The 23,575-nt window shown below is 40.7% G+C and overlaps 1 protein-coding gene across 1 annotated transcript in view; it reads right to left on the reverse strand.

Moving 5' to 3' along the window:
* The window catches only part of ablim2 (actin binding LIM protein family, member 2), a 407,210-nt gene that overhangs the window by 203,693 nt on the left and 179,942 nt on the right, over positions 1–23,575 (reverse strand). Inside the window, exons 5-6 of the mRNA XM_072577791.1 lie at positions 16,394–16,520; positions 3,016–3,109 (exon numbers count right to left, since the gene is read on the reverse strand). Coding sequence (XP_072433892.1) covers positions 3,016–3,109; positions 16,394–16,520 — 221 coding nt within the window. The remainder of the gene's footprint in view (positions 1–3,015; positions 3,110–16,393; positions 16,521–23,575) is intronic.

The raw sequence follows: 23,575 nt of genomic DNA on the forward strand, positions 1-23,575 counted from the left end.
CACCAAGCTGGTTGATTTTTTTTGCCATTTTTCGTCTCCCTTCTGGGTGGCACCTTCAGTGCTGTGTAGCCTCCGGATAAAGCTTCATCTAGAGGTTACACAGCACTAAAGATGTCACCCTGAAGGGAGACAAAATGTTTGTTAATCCTCTCAACCTTGACTGTGGGAATTCCTCAGGATAGTGTCCTTGGCTTGGCCATGTTCTTTGCTTCACCAATGACCTTCCTTTCATCACAACATCAGATATGGGAACACTGGTTGATGATTGCACCTTTCTCAGTACTATTCTCCAGTTAGATATTAAAGCAGTTCATGTTCATATGAAACAATACCTGGACAACATCCAGGCTGTTTAATGGCAAGCAGTAATTGCGCCACACAAGTGCCTAACAATGACCATCTCCACTAAGTCAGAATGTAACCACTTCCATGTGACATTCAATGGCAAAGCCATCACCAAATCCCTCACTACCAATCTCCTGCAGCTTACACTTAAGTAGAAACTGAATTGGAGCAGCCAGACACAAAGATCAGAAGAAAAGTAAGTTGCATAAATGACATAAGGAAGTTATAATGAGATATAACTAAGTACGTGAATGGCAAAGATCTAGCAAATGGAGTATAATTTTGTAAAATATGAAACTGTTCATTATAGCAAGAAGTAGTTGCAGAAAACTAAGATGCAGACTGATATAGATGCCTAAGCGCATGAATTGCAAAAAGGTTAGAATGAAGGTAAATCAAGTAATTAAGAATTATACTAAACTCAATTCAAAAGTAGGGAGGTTGTCTTTCAATTGTTCAAGGTATTAGTGAGACCACATCTGGAGCACTGTGTACAATATTGGTCTCCTTATTTAAGAATATAAATGTACTGGTAGCAGTTCTGAGCTGGTGTATTGGACTATTAGCTGAAGTGTGTGGGTTGTCTTCCAAGAAAATGCTAGACAAACTGCACTTTTATCCATTAGAGGTTAGAAGAGTTAAAGGTAACTCAATTAAAACATACCAGGTCCTCAAGGATCTTGACTGGACGGAAAAGATATTTATTCTTGTTGGAGAATTTACAACTAGGGAATTTTTATTTCAAAAGAAGGGATTACCCATTTAATACAGAGATAAGAAGAATTTTCTTTTTTGTCAAAAGGGATTGAGACACTTTGGAACCTCATTCGTGGTTCAGTTCAAGAATTCATGGATGGAGAATAAGTGCTGACCTAGCCAGCGATAGTCATATAGCATAAATGAATTTTTTCAAAATATTGCGTGGTAAATAAATATCAGGAGGATGGTGTGATTGAAACAGGAGATCATGTGATGACATCCAGAAATCTGTCCAACCAGTCTTGGCACTCGAGAAAAGAAGCTTATAATTTCAATTTTAAATTGGTGTTCAATAGTTCCAAACAGAAATGTGTGCAAATGGAAATTGGTTGAGTGCTGAATTGAGGTCTCTTTGGAATTTCCCATATCTTGTTGATAATACTACCTAGTTTCTTGTATGAAGACTGGGCATGTACTGGACTATCATCATTTACCATGCTACAGTAAGGAGACAACAGCTTCAGAAGATGAGAAGGCATGAGGCAAATTGAATATAGGTGAAGCTGAGAGGAACAATTTGCTGCAACCATTGCTTCAGGACTCTCTAATGGCTCTCTTTTATTTTCTTGTCTTAATTATTATTTGCTTCCATAGGCAACAGTTGAAACTATGTAAACCTGTCTGTCTTCTACAGTAACATCACGGGTCAGTCTGGCAACTACATCAGCAAAAAGGACTTCAGGCATTGCTCTTTTTAATGTAGTTCTCTGTCTTACCAGCAATATCACTGTGTAAGAGTCACAAGCAAAATCTAGATGACAAACCAAAACTGATATTCTGAAGGCTAGAATAACTGCAGCAACTGGAGTTGCTCCCTGGGAGAACACAGAACTGCTGAAGCAGCAAACTATTGGAATTGTCTAGGAAATTGAAACTTCCAGTTGGCAATTCCCCTGTGTCATGAATTCTCGAAAACTATCTATCATAGTCAGCAACTTCAAAGGGTTCTCACTCAGCTAAGATGAGTAACTACCTAGGAAAAGTTAGAGGGTTAAATAAACCTAATTGAATCCTTGGGTCATTGCTAAACTGAGGCCTGGGATAATTCAAGGTTTCCTCATCTCTTTTTAAGTTTGAGTCTGGTAGCCTTATCCTCCCATATGCATCCAGCAAAAGCTCTTCCCAGTGATGCTTTGTCTGACTGGATGTCCAGACTCTGTGGCTATGCTAAATAAAAACCGAAAGATTGCAAATGCTGGAAATCAGAAACAAAAACAAAATTGCTGCAAATGTTCAGCAGATGTGTGAAAGAAATCTGAGTGCTTTCTACATTAAAGGACACCCTCCTGAATAACTCAGGAGGCCAGGTAAATGGAGTGAGATCACCAACCACTTCAGGAAGGACACTTAAGAAAATGCAAAGAAAGGTGACAAGGATCATCCTAGACTGAAATAATTGATATTTGAAGTTAAACTCAACACTTTGAGTGTGAACTTCCTGGCAGAATTTATACTAATAGGAGATCTGGTCTTATCATTTAAAATGATTAAAGACAAAGAGAAGTAAATAGTGCATTTGAGGTGAAAGGGGCCAGATACAATGAGAAGTCATCCCCATGAACGAAGCAAGTAGAGAGTGAAGTTGAATGCCTGTAGGCTTTAATTTATTAAGAGGGTGATCAACATTCAATATTACAAATAATTAAATTTTATTTCCAGTTGTCACAGTATTTGAGAGGCATATGAGCATTATGTCCACTAAAGAATGGAGAACACAATTTGCAGAGGTAAGATAGCAGCTTAATACCACCCATTCATACATTGTACACCTGAAAACCAGCAAAATTGGGTCCAATAGTAGGGTATACTCAAGCATGTGTAGCAAGAAAGGGAGGAAGGAAAAATATGAAAAGTTGGGAAGGAAAAGGAGATGGATGATGAAAGGTTAAAAAGGACTGTATAAATTCTTACCTCCAGTACTCTCCCAGTAATGAATTTCATGCAGCGCTCACATTTGATGCCAAACTGAGAATGGTAATCAGCCTCACAGTAAGGAGCCCCATCCCTGTATGAGTGAGACACATTAATACATAACTTGTAACATTGTCATACTGTTTGAAAATGGGCCCAACACTTCGGTCTAACGTTCAATCAAAAGTGCTGGTAATTGCTGCGACTTTTCAGCTGTGATTATGGCATTTGCAGAAACTGTGCAAAAAGTTGAAGAATTCCTCAATAACTATAGCAAATAATCTAATGTGGTACAATTTCTCCAACCCTGCATTCCAGACCATGCCAGTCATTCATTTCTTCTCTGTAATGTTTACAATAATAAAGGTAGTAATTAAATGCAATTTGCTGTTGTCATCCTGTTTGAAAAAAAGATTACTTCAGACTAACAATTGGAGGATGGAGGTGTTTTTGCAACAAATACATTTATTTTACTGACATGCTCATAAGCCAACATTTTTCTGAATGATCTTTGAAGTAGAAAACTGCCAAACTGGCATGGCAAATTCTGACTCCTGTTCAAAGTGCAGACAAGCAGAAATATAGATTTTACATGTCACCAAATCACTAGCTCTGCCATTTGATGACTGGTTATTACTGGCAAAAATCACAGTTAAAGTGCAAGCAGTTAACCAATGTAATCAAATATGTAGAAAGGAAGTGCAGAAACATAGATAAGAGAGAAGACCATTGAGACTCTTCAAGCTTGAGTCATCGCAATTTATTGAAGTAATGGCCAACGCACATATTAATCTTTGTTCATTATCCCTTAATAATTTTGTTTAGCAAAATTATATAAGTCTCAGATTTAAAGTTAATAATTAATATATGAATTGTCATTAGTGAAAGCAAATTCCAATTTTTTAATGTTCTTTAAATGCATAATTACTTCATACTTTCACTTGATCGCACTTTAATTTACAACGTGCCCTTTAGTTCGAAGTTTCTCAAACATTAGTAGGATGTCTCTGCTAACCTTCTGTTTCTTTATTATTTTAAAACCTTTGATTAAATCACCCCTAACGATCTAAATGCCACAGAATACTACCCTTGCCGTGAATATGTAAAACTGAATACTATTACACAAATGTGCATTAATTGAATTAAATTGAATTGAACTGAATTTATTGTCACGTGTACCAAGGCACAGTGAAAAGCCTTGTCTTGCGAACAATACAGGCAGATCACATAGTTAAAAAGCATAGATAAGTAAATAATAGGTAAACAGCAGCAAAACAAAACACAGATACAGGCGAATGAGAGTCCATTCAGTATTCTAATAACAGTAGGGTAGAAATTATTTTGAAATGGGCTAGTGCATGTGTTCAGGCTTCTGTACCTTCTTCCTGATGGTACAGGTTGTAGGAAAGCATTGCCAGGGTGGTGGAATGGATCTTTGAGAATGCTGGCAGCCTTTCCTTGACAGCAGGCCTGGTAGATGGAGTCGACAGATGGAAGGTTGGCCTTTGTGATTGTATGGGCCAAGTTCACCGCACACTGTGACCGTCTCTAATCTTGAATGGTACAGTTGCCATATCAGGTAGTGATACATCTAGACAGAATGTTCTCAATGGCAAGTTTGGCAAGGGTATTCGTCATCATGCCACATTTTCTCAGCTGCCTGAGGAAGAAGAGACGTTGTTGGGCCTTTGCAACCAGTGTGCCCACATGAAGAGTCGAAGAAAGCTTGTTGTGGATGATCACTCCCAGGAGCTTGACACTCTCCACTCATTCCATCTCTGTGCTGATAATGTGTCGGGGGGCATGAGTAACATCCCGCCAAAAGTCAATAATGAATTCCTTGGTTTTGCTGGCATTCAGAGCTAGGTTATTCTCAATGCACTATTTTTTCAGGTCTTCCACCTCCCGTCTGAAGTCTGTTTCAGCGCCATCCGAGATTCGACTGACTATGGTGGCGTCATCAGCAAACTTGTAAATAGCTGGTATTTGGCAATGCAGTCATGGGTATACAGTGAGTACAGTAGGGTGCTGAGTACATACTCCTGGGGGATTCAAGTGTTAGTGAGGATGAAATGTTGTCCCCAATCTTCACTGATTGTTGCCTGTGGGTCAGGAAACTGAGGACCCAGTTGCAGAGAGTGGGGTTTAGTCAGAGGTCATTAAGTTTAGTAATCAGTTTCACATGGCTAATAGTGTTGAAAGCTGAACTGTAGTCAATGAGTAAGATTCTTTACGGAGCTGTTCTTAGTGTCAAGTTGTTCTAGGGAGGAGTGAAGGGCAAGTGATATGACATCTGACATGGATCAGTTGGTCTGATAGGCAAATTGGAGTGGGTCAAGAGTAGTGGGGAGGCTGGAGTTGATTAATGCCATCACCAGCCTTTTAAAACACTTCATGATCACCGAGATTAGGGCCACTGGGCAGTAGTAACTCAGACGTGTTGCATTAGCCTTCTCAGGCACAGGAATGATGCTGTCCCTCTTGAAACAGGCAGGGACAGTGGCCGACTGCAGGGAGAGGTTGAATATGTCAGAGAAAACCTCTGCCAGTTGATCTGCGCATGCTTTGAGTGCACAGCCTGGTACTCCATCTGGTCCCATTGCTTTCCTTGGATTCACACGAAGGAAAACTGATCTGACTTCTGATGCAGTGACGTTGGGATAGGTTCGTCAGGATTTGTCGGAACAGCATGAAGAACTAAATGACTAGTTTAAATGTTCACAACCATGATGAATTTAGTTGTTTAGTCCCTTACGTGGAGTTGCAGACCTGGAATGCTTTCCAAGACAACTGTCTTGCCTCTTCAAGATGGTCAAAGATTTTACAGATTTTATATTTGGTTTAAGATGTACTAAGTGATACTGCTTAATTTTAATAGAAATCTCTTGTTAAACATAAAACTATCTTCAACTTACTTGCTCAAAAATGGCATAAAATCTATAAGCATTTCATGGGAAAGGGAACAGCAAATAATTCAGATGAAAACATGATGAATTGCTGTCTTTACTTCAGCCAATTGTACATAGCACAATTTGACTTAAAATCACTAAATATATCACTTCCTCTCAAGAACTGGAACGGAGGTTTATAGCTGAATCTAGGGATTATGTTTTGCATGGCTCAATTTGTTTTTTATCACACTTGGCAGAGGTTGGGGGAGGGAAGCTTCTGATGGGTAGAAGACCACAGTATTTATACATGCAGTTGCAACGTTCTGGTGAAAGATTATTGAACACACATATATACTTAAATATCAAAAGTCTGTTCATGTTCTAAAAATGAAGACAGCAATAATGCCTACCTTAATAATACTTACAAGCTGAACTATGCTCAGTTGCTAAACTTGGAAAGTTTAAAGTTTTAAAGCAGTGTTTCTGCAACTCTGTCTGAAGGATTGAAAGTCACTGCAATCCCGAGTTTAAAATTGGGGTTGGCTTGTGGGGGGGGGGGGGGGGGGGGGGGGGGGCAGAAACTTCTATCCCACATATTACTTTCTCTCACACTCACTTGCTCACTCTTGAAAGAACTGTCGCTTTGAACATTATCTCAGGGAAGTATTCAAATTAGATCATAACCTATCATTTCATTTACCACTGATAATATCTCATCAATCTTTCTGCATGTGGTGGTCACTGTGTTTCTAATTAATTTCCTGTCCACTCTGCAAAAGAGGACACTTTATTGACTATCCAAGAAAATTCATCAAATAAACAAAATATAAATTGCAAAATAATCATCCTGTCACTTGACTTTTATCACAAATAGTAATCCAAGCACGCTTCTGAGAGAGACACAAAAGCTTCAGCAGAACAGATATTTCAGGTTCAATTCCCAGCCAGCTAATTAAGACTCATAACTAATTCAACTGCACAATTTAGTCATCAATCATTTATACAATACAAATACTGTAAAGTTGCTGAGCACAATGCATTGTATTTGAATATAGTGCTCTGTAACTTTATTAAAAGTTAAAATGACACTGAGGCAATGTAAGGAGTGGGAATCTGATAACAAAATGCAACCTGCTTTTGCACTGATACCTAGATCCCCACCAAGGTTTAATTTTATCCCAGCATAATTTTGTTCCAAAGTGATTCACTGCAATTTTCTGATTCAGTATGTGGAGGTAACTGCTAGAGAAGGTGCAAAACTTGACCTACTCTTGGGAAATAAGGCAGGGCAGGTGACTGAGGTGTCAGTGTGGGAGCACTTTGGGGCCAGTGACCATAATTCCACTCGATTTAAAATAGTGATGGAAGAGGATAGACCAGATTTAAAATTTGAAGTTCTAAATTGGAGAAAGGCCAATTTTGACAGTATTAGGCAAGAACTTTCAAAAGCTGATTGGAGGCAGATGTTCGCAGGTAAAGGGCCAGCAGGAAAATGGGGAGCCTTCAGAAATGAGATAACGAGAATCCAGAGAAATTTTATTCCTGTGGGGGTGAAAGGAAAGGCTGGTAGGTATAGGAGATGCTGGATGACTAAAGAAATTGAGGGTTTGGTTAAGAAAAAGAAGGAAGCATATGTCAGGTATAGACAGGATAGATCGAGTGAATCCTCAGAAGAGTACAAAGGCAGTAGGAGTATACTTAAGAGGGAAATCAGGAAGGCAAAAAGGGGACATGAGATAGCTTTCGCAAATACAGTTAAGGAGAGTCCAAAGGGTTTTTACAAATACATTAAGGACAAAAGGGTAACTAGGGAGAGAATAGGGCCACTCAAAGATCAGCAAGGCGGCATTTGTGTGGAGCCACAGAAAATGGGGTGATATTAAATTAGTATTTTGCATCAGTATTTACTTTGAAAAAGGACATGGAAGATATAGAATGTAGGGAAATAGATGATGACATCTTGCATAATGTCCAGATTACACAGGAGGAAGTGCTGGATGTCTTGAATTGGGCAAAGGTTGATAAATCCCCAGGACCAGATCAGGTGTACTCTAGAACTCTGTGGGAAGCTAGAAAAGTGATTACTGGGCCTCTTGCTGAGATATTTGTATCATTGATAGTCATAGGTGAGGTGCTGGAATACTGGGAGGTTGGCAAACATGTTGCTACTGTTTAAGAAGGGTGGTAAGGACAAGCCAGGGAACTATAGACCAGTGAGCCTGACCTTGGTGGTGGGCAAGTTGTTGGAGGGAATCCTGAGGGACAGGATGTACATATACTTGGAAAGGCAAGGCCTGATTAGGGATAGGCAACATGGCTTTGTGCATGGGAAATCATGTCTCACAAACTTGATTCAGTTTTTTGAAGTAACAAAGAGGATTGATGAAGGCAGAGCAGTAGGTGTGATCGATATGGACTTCAGTAAGGCGTTCGACAAGTTTCCCCATGGGAGGTTGGTGAGCAAGGTCAGATCTCATGGAACACAGGGAGAACTAGCCATTTGGATACAGAACTGGCTCAAAGATAGAAGACAGAGGGTGGTGGTGGAGGGTTGTTTTTCAGACCGGAGGCCTGTGACCAGTAGAGTGTCACAAGGATCAGTGCTGTGTCCTCTACTTTTTGTCATTTACATAAATGATTTGGATGCGAGCATAAGAGGTACAGTTAGTAAGTTTGCAGATGACACCAAAATTGGAGGTGGAGTGGACAGCGAAGAGGGTTACCTCAGATTACAACAGGATCTGGACCAGATGGTCCAATGGGCTGAGAAGTGGCAGATGGAGTTTAATTCAGATAAATGCGAGATGCTGCATTTTGGGAAAGCAAATCTTGGCAGGACTTATACACTTAATGGTAAGGTCCTAGGGAGTGTTGGTGAACAAAGAGACCTTGGAGTGCAGATTCATAGCTCCTTGAAAGTGGAGTCGTAGGTAGATAGGATAGTGATGAAGGCGTTTGGTATGCTTTTCTTTATTGGTCAGAGTATTGAGTACAGGAGTTGGGAGGTCATGTTGCGGCTGTACAGGACATTGGTTAGGCTACTGTTGGAATATTGCGTGCAATTCTGGTCTCCTTCCTATCGGAAAGATGTTGTGAAACTTGAAAGGGTTCAGAAAAGATTTGCAAGGATGTTGCCAAGGTTGGAGAATTTGAGCTATAGGGAGAGGCTGAACAGGCTGGGGCTTTTTTCCCTGGAGCATCAGAGGCTGAGGGGTGACCTTATAAAGGTTTATAAAATTATGAGGGGCATGGATAGGGTAAATAGGCAAAGTCTTCTTCCGGGAGTCAGGGAGTCCAGAACTAGAGGGCATAGGTTTAGGGTGAGAGGGGAAAGATATAAAAGAGACCTAAGGGACAACTTTTTCACAGAGGGTGGTACGTGTATGGAATGAGCTGCCAAAGGAAGTAGTGGAGGCTGGTAAAATTGCAAAATTTAAGAGGCATTTGGATGGGTATATGAATAGGAAGGGTTTGGAGGGGTATGGGCCGGGTGCTGGCAGGTGGGACTAAATTGGGTTTGGCTATCTGGTCGGCATGCACAGGTTGGACTGAAGGGTCTGTTTCCGTGCTGTACATCTCTATGACTCTAAGTCACTGACCCACAGCAATGAAGCACCAACATAAAACATATGTTATTCTCACATTTTAATGATTGTCTTTCTGCAAATTTTATTCTTTACCAGCTTCTTATAAATGTGGAAATAAGAAAAGTGTGCTTTATTACCTCTATTTTAAAACACTTCCCTAAATTTTTCCATTGACTACTTCTTTTTCTTAGGTGTTATGGTTTAAAAGTCTAAAGCTTGATGAAATATACACTGTATTCAAACACTACTCTAAATTATCTTTTTCCTAATCTGAATCCCCTTTATGTTAGCTTCACTGAATATTAAGTTAGGTATAATGTGGGTGTAATTTTATCATAAGAACAAGAGTTGTGTCATGGCAAAAGTAATGATCTAATGATCCACTGTTTCTCAGGGATTGATTAATTCTATGGATTTGTTCTGTTCAAGCAGTAAAGAAATATTACAGGTTAGGAAAAGGACATTACACCAAACCAACTGGTGTGCAGCCTGCAGTCTCAAAGCAAACTAACTGCCAGGGAGTGTTGGGGCATTCCATACACACAGCATGTGCAGTATTTAAAAGATGAATTCTCTTTAAGGCAAGCCTCACATACAACATTTCCCTCCTTCCGAAAGATTTGTTTTAAAACTATTTCCGATAACAATTGAGACCATGAGCAAGGTATAGGTATTTTACTAATACGTCCAGATCTTGGAATGGAGAGTTTGGAGATTCTGCCTTTTTTTCCCTTTCATGAACTGCAGCTGCTGTTTCCAGAATTTGCTTACCCTGATGCATTGCAGTCATGCATTGTTCCAGATTAACAATTGATTGATTTTGTTCTTCAAAGTGGTACAGATTTTTTTCACATTCATGGCTTTGTTCCTAACAGTTTCCAACTCATTTTGAAGCTTCTGGTTTTAAATCCTGGATTCTTCTAATCTTATGAAAGCTTTAGCCTTCTTTCCAGTTTATTTTTCTTCTTAATACCCTGCTCTAATAACTGTTTAGTCTACACAATTTTTTCTTTATATGTTATCTGAAGCCCAGACTTGTTCCACTTACTGCTTGTTGTTTGGTTTCCTCTATGGCCTGCTTGAAGTCCTTCACTTATTTATCATCATTTATTTCTCAAAGCACTGTCTCTCAAATGATGTGCAACTCCTCGTGCATGCTGAGCATTTCCCCCTTTTATTGTAGAATCAACAAATTCTCTATTATTGCTTCGACCTCGTGCTAACATTTCTGAGCTGTAGCTGCTCATTCTGGGCTTGTTCTGTCTTATTTGTTAAGTTGCTCCAAATTTTACTCTAAATTGGCAATCGTTTCATTGGATGGATGACACAGGATCATCATTCATCTTGTGCCCTTCCTTTCTTTACCAGCACTTCATTCATCTTTGTGAACTGAACAGAGGTACCCAATAAAGATGCCATCACCTTGAAGGTAGTAGAGTCATACAGTCATATAGCATGGCAACAGGCCCTTCGGCACAACTCGTCCATGTCGAGCAGGTCTCCTAAACTGAACTTGTTCCATTTGCCTGTATTTGGCCCATATCCCTCTAAGCCTTTCCCTATCCATGTACCTGTCCAAGTGCCTTCTAAACATTTCAATTGTAGCTGCCTCTTTCACTTCCTCTGGCAGCTCATTCCATTTATGCCCCACGGTTTTTGTGAAAATGTTGCCCCTCAGGTCTCTTTTAAATATTTCCCACCTCAGCTTAAACTTATGCCCACTAGTTTTCAACTTCACTACCCTAGGGAGAAGATCTAGATTATTCATCTTATCTGTGCCCCTCATGATTTTATAAATGTCAGCCTCCCACACTGTCCCAACCGATCCTCTTTATTCAAACCCTTCGATCTCAGTCATGTCTTTGTAAATCATTTTTGCACCCTTTCCCATTTAATAACATCCTTCCTGTGGGAGGACAACCACAATTGTATGCAGTACTCTAAACATGGATGCACCAATATCCTGTACAGCTGTAACATGATGTTTCAATTCCTGTATTCGATGCTCTGACCGATGAAGGTAAGCATGCCAAATGCCTACTTCACCATGCTGTCTACTTGTGACTACACTTTCAAGGAACTATATACCTGCACCCTCAGGTCTCTCTGTTCAACAACATTTCCTAGAGTCCTACCAATAACTGTGCAAATCCTGCAATTGCATATCTTACCAAAATGTAACATCTCATATTTAACTGAATTAATTTATCTGTGCGGAGTTTGCACATTCTCCCTGTGTTTGCATGGGTTTCCTCTCACAGCCCAAAGATGTGCAGGTTAGGTGCATTAGTCAGGAGAAATGTCGAATAATAGGATAAGGGAATAGGTCTGGGTGGGTTAATCTTCAGATGGTCGGTGTGAGCTTGTTGGATCAAATGGCCTGTTTCCACACTGTAAAAGTTCTATGATTCTATCACAAACTCCATCTGCCATCCCTTAGCCCTCTGGCCCAGTTGATCAAGATCCCATTGTACTCTTACATAACCTGCTTCATTGTCCATTATACCACCAATTTTGGTATTACCCAATATTCTCAAGTTTGGATTTATGCTCAGGAGTGAGAATAGCCTTTTCTCATCGAACTTTCATTTTTCTCTCCACAGCAGAGAACTAAAATTTTAGCTCAAACAAGCACAGAGAATGCTGGACAGACTCAGCAAGTCTGGCAATATCAGTGGACAGAATTAATATTTCAAGTCCAGTATGACTCTTCTTCATTCTCCACAGATACTGCCAAACCTGTTGAGTTTCTCCTGCATTCTTTGAGTTTGTTTCAGATTTCCAGGAGCCACAAAACTTTATTTTTATAATAAGATTTTAGCTCCATTAATACAAAGATAGAGGAGTTTTCAGTTCTGCTTTCATATTCAGTTCTGCATTCTTGAATAATCTATCGCAGATCCTGTTGTGTCTCCAATATCTGACTGATTCCATGGACAATGAATAAGTCAGCATTTTATGACTTAACATGTCTCCAGTTGCTGGTACTATGATATAGAATACCATTCACAAGATGAGGGTGTTGCTGGCTAGGACCACATTTATTGCCCCTCCCTAGGGTAATTAACAGTCAACTAGGCAGAAGTGGGTACGGCAAATGCTGGAGATCAGAGTCAAGATTACATTGATGCTGGAAAAGCACAGCAGGTCAGGCAGCATCCGAGGAGCAGGAATAATCGACATTTCGGGCAAAAGCCCTTCATCAGTTTTTGCCCAAAACGTCGACTTTTCCTGCTCTTTGGATGCTGCCTGACCTGCTGTGCTTTTCCAGTACCACTCTAATCTTGACAATTAACACTCAACCACATTTCTGTGAGTCTGTAGTCACATGTACGCCAGGCTGTTTAAGGATGGCAGTGTACCTCCCTAAAAGCTATTAGTGAATCAGATGCGTTTTTCTGACAATCAGCAAAGGATTCATCATCATCAGATTCTTAACTGCAGATTTTTATTGAACTCTGCCATGGTGGGATTTGAACCCAGGTGCTCTTCTGAATGAACTATCCACTGCTTCTTCCTAACTGATTGTGCCTGCAGTCCAATGGTCCTGCACATAGAATTGTTTAACCTATTGTAAGCTGAAAGCTTCACATTCATAGGTTTCCTCATGCTTTCCCATGTTTGTAGAATTCACATCGTTAATATATCAGTACTTGCACGTGTCAATCTCAGAAAAAAAGATGACTATTCATGGTTGGTTGAGGAAGATGATTTGAAACATTTTAAAAACATTTGTGCAGTGTGATGACAGTGTAAAACATGCATTCACCACTCTTGTCTTGTGAACTTTGTCAAATTCTGGTTTGATGATCACTTCACGTATAGACCTCTCGCAGGATACCAGACAGTCTTAACTGTAACTGAAGATACTCCTCATGCACATTCAGTTTAATTCAGTACATGGCTCTTTGTACCTATAGCAGTCTTTGCTTTAAATACACTGCATTTGCCACTGGCCTTTTCCACTACCTCTTGCAAATTTAACCAGAAGCCAGGCATTTCCTTGATGCATGCAGAAAGCCACACGGCCCCCCAAGCCTTGCTATATTTGGGTGTCTGGTGACTGAGTTTGTATTTAGGACTTACAAGGTTTGTCAACCAAAAACTGTAGGCTATACTTACATCGAACCTTCAGTAGCATTTTGACACTTACAAACCTTTAATTTGTCCAGCATATTTTTCTGCCAACCTTTCACAGAGTTGGATGTGATCACCAAAACAACAGTTGGGCTTGCTAGTTCCCCCACCTTTCCTCTGCATCTGCACCTGCTCACATGCATTGGGTAGTTACATGAATTCTAGCAGACAAATATAGAAGTTTAATCTCAGTCCGAATTTGTTTCTGTTGTGGTCTCTTTCTTTTGGGGATCTTTTAGTTCTTTGGCTATCTCAACATATAGAGTCCGGTTTGACCCTTAATCGTGATTGCTAACAACTCTTCATGGCTTCCTTTTCTGCATCAAATATACCTAAATCTAAACACCACTGCTTTGAAAGCTGTTTAATTGGTTTGAACTCCGTTATGTGGTCTGCTGTATCCCAATTTAAAGCTGGGAATTTTGTGGATATTCCAGCAATGCCTTTGTCCTTGCCTTGCTTGCTATCAATCCAGCACACACTCTGATACCTTGCCTTTCTGGAGTGAATTAAGCTGGCCTCTGGATAGGAATTTGTCTGCTTGCCAGAAAGTTATGTTTTCAACACTCTCCAATATTGCGATGAACAAAGACATTGTGGGTTGTCACATACTTTTTAAACAGTATTTAAAATTAACAACCATGTGCTTCACTTGTAAACTAACTGGCTTTCTAACAAGTCAAGCACGATAACTTAATGAGCATGATACTTTCCTCTGCTCTTCAACCATGTCATATTATTTAAACAGGAAAATAGATTACAAGCTATAAAGCAAACATTACACCAAACCCTGATGCTGTTGAGTTTCTTCAGCAATTTCTGTTCATACTGTAGCAAATCCGCTGGTTTATGTATGATGTGTGCAGACAAAAGCAGACTAACTGCCAGGAATTGTCACAAAATTGTATACACATAACTCATGGAGTCCTTAAAGGGGAATTTTCTTCATGGAAGGTACACATACTACAGATTCTTCTGTCGGATGTGGAAGTGAGTGGTACTGTCCAGCAGGCTGAAGGTAACTGTCCAAATGCAATTACTCACAGAAGACGTGGGACCTGTCAATCATATCGTGGGTATGAGGAGCCTGGAGCAAACCCAACAGCAGCTGATAACCATACAGATCCTGATACCATTTTTAAATGTCAGTCAGCTCTGCTTGAATAGTTTAAATACCCTTCACTGGTTCTCTGACAGCAACACATCCAAACACATGAGTTGCTATGTCTCACTGGAACAGTTTGTTATAAATCAAAAACCCACTAACTTCTGTGCTATCTCCAGGAATAAAGATTTATTAAAAGCATACTAAATCACCAATTTACCTGTCTTTTAGACCCAGCTTGACAGAAAGCACAGACCAAATTCTTAAACTTAACAAGAATTTCTATTCTTTTACAAATAAATAGATTCTAATTATTGATAAATAATTATGAACCATCGACATATAACTCTCCTCAATAAAACTCTAACCCATTTACAAATCAGCCTGTCCCACATGCATAAAGGAAGACGCAAAAAGAAATGGATGTTGTGGGTGGAGGCAAAGACTGAGAAGATGGTTCTATCATTCCTATCCATAGCACTTGCTCTCAATCTTCCTTCTCCAGTTACTTTCACTTGCGTGCAGGAAGGGGCACAGGCGATTGGTTCACACTCCTAAATGTCTCTGATGTATTAAATGTCACAGTTTACACTAACCTGAGAGGAAAAGTTATTTTCATCAGGTTTGAGACTTTGTTTACTGCAGATGAGAAATATTTCCTTTGTGCAGGTCTGATTACTTCTGTCAAACTTTCATACTCCCAAAAAAAAATCAGAAATGCTGGAAAAACTCTGTGTTGAAGAAGGGTCACTGAATGTTAAATCGGCTTAATCTCCATAGATGCCACCTGACCTGATGAGTTTTACCAGAAATTTCTGTTGTTGTTTTGGATTTCCAGCATCTGCAGTTCTTTGGTTTTTCACATTCCCAAGCTGTTGAGCTACCTGGGAGCCAATCTTATAGTTGTTGGCAGACAGGAGGCCTTTTTCATTGATAATTGCTCTCAAAACTCCTGGAGAAAATGACAAATAGTGCCAAAAATATCTATGTTGCTGTCCAATGTTTCTGCAAGGTTTTGTCATTCTCTAAATCAGGTTACAAGCAGGAAGTTGGAAGAAACATATGCAAATGCCCCAATCTCTGTCAAAGTCCAGACTGTCTGGCTTAAATCTAGACTGTAGTTTGTAGTTACTAAAGACACAGAAGTAACTTACAAAAATGAAAATAGGAAATGCTGGAGAAATTCAGAGGCCTGGTGGCATCTGCAAAGAATAAAAGTGTTTACATTTCAAACTTGGCATGACTCTTCAGAAGTGGTTTCAGTTCTTCAGAGTCAGTTATGAAGAAGAGTTAAATCAGATTCAAAACATCAATGCTTTCTCTGTCCACACATCCTGCCATACCTGGTAAATTTCTCCAGCACTTTGTTCTTATTTCAGCATCCATAATATCTAGCTTAAATTTGAGGTAAGTTTCAACTTTGGCAGCAACTGGAAACTCATGTTAATGATTGATCACCTGTCACTTACCTTGGTGACAGGTGATCAATCCATTTCTCAAGGAAATGGAAAAGAAAACCGGACGGTCGTAATGTGTAGCCAGTAGTCAATTTGTTACCACCAGTTTTCCACTCCCCGCTGCTCCTTCCCTCATCAACAGAAATGGACTTTTAAAATTGTTTTTATCATTCTTACATCATTAAATCAAACTGTACCTACTTGCAGATATACTCAGCAGATAGGGCTTTCCCACAAGTGTGACACTTAAAACAGCCCAGGTGCCACTGCCTGTCCAAAGCCACCAAGGATTGTCCATTTTTTATTTCCAGGTCACAGCCTCCACACTCTGCAAAACAGCAGGAATAGATGAGTTAACTACATTTCTGGTTAAAAGTATATCAGAATCCTTAATCTAGTTACACATGCATATAAATACATAAAAAAAACAACATGAGTGAAAACTATAGCACTTCACCTTTAAATTCTGGTTTCACTTTCATGATTTAGCACAACCAGAACCAGTCCACAGTTTCTCTCTTTGACCGATGAATCATCATTAGCAATGTATTCTTTTGTTTGCTAAAAATAGTTAATTACTCAATATCCAAATGTGACGGCTTACCTATATTGACACCCAGGGCACATTATAAAACAATGATAGCTTATTTGCTGTTTAAACAAGTCAGCATTTGGTAAGGGAATTTTCTAGGAAAGGCGCAGCAGGCCAGGCAGCATCCGAGGAGCAGGAGAATCGACGTTTCGGGCTAAGCCCTTCCTGAAGAAGGGCTTATGCCCGAAACGTCGATTGTCCTGCTCCTCGGATGCTGCCTGGCCTGCTGCGCTTTTCCAGCACCACACTTTTCAACTCAGATCTCCAGCATCTGCAGTCCTCACTTTCTCCAAGGGAATTTCCTAGGCAAGGCAAATTCTTTCTTGGTTAATGGATTTACTTCAAATTTTTTGTGCTTAAAATTAATTCAATTCCAAAGGGAATTGAAGACAGAAGTTGGTAGTTACACAGGATACTAATGAGGTCATATTAGGAGTACTGCGTACAATATTGGTCTCCTTGTTTTAGGAAAAATGTAAATGTAAAGAAAGCAATTTAGAGAATGTTTGGTAGACTAATACCAGGAATGGGCAGGTTATTTTATGAGCAAAACTTGGGACAGGCGAGGCACGTAGCTACTGGAATTCATACGAGTGTGAGATGACTCAACTGAATCACCTAAGTTTCTGAGGGGTCTTGGCAGGGTGGATTTGGTGAATCATTCTCTTTTGTGTGGCATGCTAGAACTAAGGGTCACCCATTTTAGACAGAAACGAGATGACCACTTCCCACTCAAAAGATCATGAGTGAACTGTCTTCTGACAAAACCAAGGGAAGCAAAGTCATTGAAAATTTTTAAGAGAAAAGTAAATAGATTGTTGGCAACAAAGATAGGTTATCAAGGATAGGTGGAAATATGGAATGGAGTTTGCAATCAGATCAGTCATCATTTTCCTAATAGAGGAGCAGGTGTGAGCTGCCAATGACCCAAACATGCTCCTAATTCATTTGCCTTTATTCTTTACAAAAAGAAAATGACGCCTTTGCTTAACAATTTGAATCTACATTCTCTTTATTTGGACCTTCAACTTCATTGAAGTAAGTGCATTGGGCTTCAAGTCTGCTGACATTCCCATATATTTTTGGATCTTAAGGTAATCAGACATTATTCCATTGAAGGTAGCCACAGATTTCCATTATTTCTGTTGAGCTAGATAAATGAGATGTGTGAAGGTGCTACGAAGTTATGGAGGAGCATTTGGAGCTGATGGTGGCACACCGCTCCTGTGCAGTTGCTTCATCTTTTCCCCTCTAGCAAAACAATTGTGGACTCTGTGTATAGCATTATAAACAAAGTAAACAATCTGATAACAGCAGAGTACATAAATATAATCTGACAGCCGTAACAGATGAGGCTACAGATGGTCCTGAACATGAAACTTAAGAAAGAAGTACAGGTGAACAGGTAGTACTTTCAATTAAGGATGGCATTTGTGCAATGGTTGGAAATGATCAGGATATACAACCAGTTTGATGGAGATGAGGAATAGTAGGGAAAGAAGTGGGAGTGTGGTCTGTAAGTACCCTCACAGTAACAATGTAAGATGAAGGATATAATAAATATTGAGTGCTTGTGATCAAGGGACACCAATAACCTCGAATGGTTTTAATCAACATATAAAGTGGAAAAATCAGATTGGCAACAATAGCCTAAACAGAGTTCACAGGATGCTTCTGAGTTTGTTTCTCAGAGCAGCATATTATGGAACCAACCAGGGAGATGGCTATATTAAACTTGGTATTATGTAATGAGATAGTATTAATTATTGACCTTAGAGTAATGGCACCCCTAGGTAGCAGTGAACATCACGTGATTGAATTTCACATCCAATTTTGGCTGGAGAGGACTAATATTTCAAACTTAAATAAAAGTCATCATGTAGACATGAAAGCTAAACTAGCTAAAGTGAACTGGTACACCGGGTTAGGAAACAAATCATTAGAGACACAGTGACAGATATTTATGGGGATATTTCAGAATAGCCAGAATAAGTACAGTTCTGTATCAAGAAAAGGGTGCACCCACAATCTGGATTAACTAATGAAATTAAAGAAAACATCAAACTAAGGAAAAGACATAATTGCACATGGGTCAGTGGCAAGTTAGATAATTGGTCAGAATTTAAAGAATGGCAAAAAAATGTCAAGGAATAATAAGGAGAAATAAATTACTGTATGAGAGGAAGTTAGCTGGAAATGTAAACACAGAGAGTAAGAGATGAGAAAGGCATCTAAAAAGGAAGAATATAAGTAGAGTGAGTGTTGGTCCTCCAGAAAGTGATGTCAATGGAAGACGGGAAAGTTTCTGGCTGTAAGAGCTGCTCCTTTTTTGAGGTATTTCAGGTGCTGGAGGTGATTTCCTCAAATTCCAAGAGCAGCAATTACGGTTTTATATGCTGTTGTATTGTTTTGGAACTTTGGGAATAAAGTCAAAACAACAGCAGTTTTAAAAGGGAGAAGAAGCACATGGTGCTTCAGTGGGCACACAGAGAGGGGAGCCGGAAGTGAAGCTGAGACCAGTTTAAATTAACATTTTTCTTCTTGCAGTCTTTTTTTTTCAACTAGGAGCGGGAACCCGGAAGTCGTCAACGGAGGCTTCTGGGAAGGTAAGAAATTTGAGTGGAAAAGGACCTGTACAAGCAGGACAGTTGCACCTGAACCAGAAGGGCACCAATATCCTGGGAGGTAGGTTTGCTAGCACTCTTCAGGGGGGGGGTGGGTTTAAACTAATTTGGCAGGGGGATGGGATCCGGACTTGTAGTCCAGCAAGAAGGTTAGCTGTTTTTCAGGATGTCCAAGAATTTAGGGAGGCTGTGGAGAAGGTAGCACTGACAGGGAATACTTGCAGACACAGAGAAGGGTTCAAGTGTGTACACTTCAACGCAAGGAGTATCAGAAATAAGGTGGGTGAACTTAAGGCATGGATCGGTACTTGGGACTACAATGTTGTGGCCATCATGGAAACGTGGATAGAAGAGGGACAGGAATGGTCGTTGGAGATTCCTGGTTACAGATGTTTCAGTAAGATTAGGGGGGTGGTAAAAAAGGAGGGGGGGTGGAGTTGCTAATTAGAAATGGCATAACGGCTGCAGAAAGGCAGTTCGGGGGGGTCTGCCTTTGGAGGTAGTATGGGCTGAAGTCAGAAATAGGAAAGGTGCAGTCACCTTGTTGGGTGTTTACTATAGGTCCCCCAATAGCAGCAGAGATGTGGAGAAACAGATTGGGAAACAGGTTTTGGAAAGGTGCAGAAGCCACAGGGTAGTAGTCATGGGAGATTTCAACTTCCCAAATATTGATTGGAAGCTCTTTAGATCAACTAGATTGGACGGGGCGGTGTTTGTGCAGTGTGTCCAGGAAGCTTTTCTAACTCAGTACATAGACCAGAGGGGAGGCCATATTGGATTTGGTACTTGTTAACGAACCGGGACAAGTGATGGGCTTGTTAGTGGGTGAGCATTGTTGTGATGGTGACCACAATTCTGTGACTTTCCCCTTGTTATGGAGAGAGATAGGTGCGTGCAACAGGGCAGGTTTTACAATTGGGGAAAGGGTAAATACGATGCTGCAAGACAGGATCTGAGGAGCATAAATTGGGAGCATAGGCTGTCATTGAAATGTGGAACTTTTTCAAGGAACAGATACGACGTATCCTTGATATGTATGTACCTGTCAGGCAGGAAAGAGATGGTCATGTTAGGGAACCTTGGTTGACGAGGGAGGTTGAATGTCTTGTAAGGAGTAAGGAGGCTTACATAAAAGGTTGAGGAAACAAGGTTCAGACAGAGCGTTGGGGGGATACAGGATAGCCAGAAGGGAGCTGAAGAAAGGGATTAGGAGAGCTAAGAGAGGGCATGAAAAATCTTTGGTGGGTAGGATCAAGGATAACCCCAAGGACTTTTATGCGTACGTGAGAAATATGAGAATGACGAGAGCGAGGGTAGGTCTGATCAAGGACAGTAGTGGGAGACTGTGTATTGAGTCGGGAGAGATATGAGAGGTCTTGAATGAGTACTTTTCTTCAGTACTTACAAATGAGAGGGTCCGTATTGTTAAAGAGGAGAGTATGAAACGGACTGGTAAGCTAGAGGAGATACCTGTTAAGAAGGAAGATACATTGGACATTTTGAAAAACTTGAGGATAGACAAGTCCCCTGGGCCTGATGGGATATATCCTAGGATTATGTGGGAAGCAAGAGAGGAAATTGCAGAGCCGTTGGCAATGATCTTTTTGTCTTCACTGTCAACGGGGGTGGTACCAGGGACTGGAGAGTGGCGAATGTTGTGCCCCTGTTCAAAAAAGGGAATAGGGATAACCCTGGGAATTACAGGCCAGTTAGTCTTACTTCGGTGGTAGGCAAAGTAATGGAAAGGGTACTGAGGGATAGGATTTATGAGTATCTGGAAAGACACTGCTTGATTAGGGACAGCCAGCACGGATTTGTGACGGGTAGGTCTTGCCTTACAAGTCTTATTGAATTCTTTGAGGAGGTGACCAAGTATGTGGATGAGGGTAGAGCAGTGGATGTGGTGTACATGGATTTTAGTAAGGCATTTGATAAGGTTCCCTATGGTAGGCTTATGCGGAAAGTCAGGAGGCATGGGATAATGGGAACCGGTTGAAGTCAGAGAGTGGTGATAGATGGTAAATATTCAGCCTGGAGCCCAGTTACAAGTGGAGTTCTGCAGGGATCAGTTCTGGGTTCTCTGCTGTTTGTAATTTTTATTAATGACTTGGAAGAGAGAGTCGAAGGGTGGGTCAGTAAATTTGCAGACGATACGAAGATTGGTGGAGTTGTGGATAGTGAGGAGGGCTGTTGTTGGCTGCAAAGGGACTTAGATATGATGCAGAGCTGCTGGGCAGAGGAGTGGCAGATGGAGTTCAACCCTGTCAAGTGTGAGGTTGTCCATTTTGGAAGGACAAATAAGAATGCGGAATACAGGGTTAACGGTAGGGTTCTTAGTCAGGTGGAGGAACAGAGGGATCTTGGGGTCGATGTTCATAGATCTTTGAAAGTTGCCACTCAGGTGGATAGAGCTTGTAAGGAGGCCTATGGTGTATTATCGTTCATTAGCAGAGGGATTGAATTCAAGAGTCGTGAAGTGATGTTGCAGCTGTACAAGACCTTGGTAAGGCCACATTTGGAGTACTGTATGCAGTTCTGGTCGCCTCATTTTAGGAAAGATGTGGAAGCTTTGGAGAGGGTGCAGAGGAGATTTACCAGGATGTTGCCAGGAATGGAGAATAGGTCGTACGAGGACAGGTTGAGAGTGCTAGGCCTTTTCTCATTGGAACGGCGAAGCATGAGGGGTGACTTGATAGAGGTTTATAAGATGATCAGGGGAATAGATAGAGTAGACAGTCAGAGATGTTTTCCCCAGGTACAACAGAATGTTACAAGGGGTCATAAATTTAAGGTGAAGGGTGGAAGGTATTGGGGGGGGGGGGGGGGTCTGTCAGGGGTAGGTTCTTTACCCAGGGCGTGGTGGGGGCATGGAATGTGCTGCTTGTGGGAGTGACAGAGTCAGAATCATTAGTGAACTTTAAGCAGCAATTGGATAGGTACATGGATGGGTGCTTAAGCTAGGACAAATGTTCGGCACAACATCGTGGGCCGAAGGGCCTGTTCTGTGCTGTCTTGTTCTATATTATATGTTCTATAGTGAGGTCAGTGCAGGGGGGAGAGAGAGAGAGAGAGAGAGAGAGAGAGAGAGAGAGAGAGAGAGAGAAAGAAACTGACGCCACAGTGAACCTGCACAGTTACTGCCTTTGCTACTGAAATCATGTATCGCTGGACTTTGGAGTGCGTCTGGGAAAATTAACAAACAGTGAAGTTTACAACTGATCTTGGAGGAACTGTTGGATGAAGTCACAACACAGAAACAGATAAGTTAATTGGTTTAAGTGTGGCCTACAAAAAGTTTGCAGTAGTGAGTAGAGTGGGTTGTTTCTTGATTATATGCTTTTTAGGATATGTCTCTTGATTTAACTTAAAATATAAGCCATAACTATTAATTTATCCTGGGGCAGAGGAATAAGACGGTGTTATTTTCTGGGTCTGTAGATTATGAAGAAGCAAAAATGGCCCTTAGTAGAGTGATATGCGCTTCTTGTCAGATGTGGAAGTTTACGGGTTACTGCAGAGTATATCTGCAATAAATGCTGCTGGTTGCGAATCTTATCAGATTGAATGGATCGGTTGGAGAGACAGTTAGAGGCAATGAGAATTTACAACAGCAACGGTATGAGATGGATGGCAGCAATAAGAAGGGGGGATACAGTCACATTGATGGGTTAACTCCAGAAAAGGTAAGAGAGGTAGGCAGGTAGTGCAGGAGTATTGTGACTACCCCCATTTCAAACAAGTATGTTGTTTTGGAAAATGTAGGGGGTGATCGATTCACTAGGGAACATAGCACAGACATCCAAGTTTCTGGTATTGAGACTGGCTCTAATGCAACGAGGGGTACATCGGGTTTCCAAGAGATAAATTATGTTAGGGGATTCTGTAGTCAGAGTTAAAGACAGACATTTCTGTGGCCAGCAGCAAAACATCAGAATGGTGTTGCTTTCCTGGTGCCAGGATCAAGGATGTCTCAGGGAGGGTGCAGAATGTTCTCAAGGGGGATAGGGGCCAGCAAGAGGTCATTGTCCACATTGGAACCAATGACATAGGAAGGGAAAAGGTTGAGGATTCTGAAGGGAGATAACAGAGATTTAGGTAGAAATTTAAAAAGGAGGTCCTCGAGAGTAGTAATATCTGGATTACTCTCGGTGCTACGAGCTAGTGAGG

Source organism: Chiloscyllium punctatum, chromosome 1 (assembly GCF_047496795.1).
Source record: "Chiloscyllium punctatum isolate Juve2018m chromosome 1, sChiPun1.3, whole genome shotgun sequence".
NCBI classification, from domain to species: domain Eukaryota; kingdom Metazoa; phylum Chordata; class Chondrichthyes; order Orectolobiformes; family Hemiscylliidae; genus Chiloscyllium; species Chiloscyllium punctatum.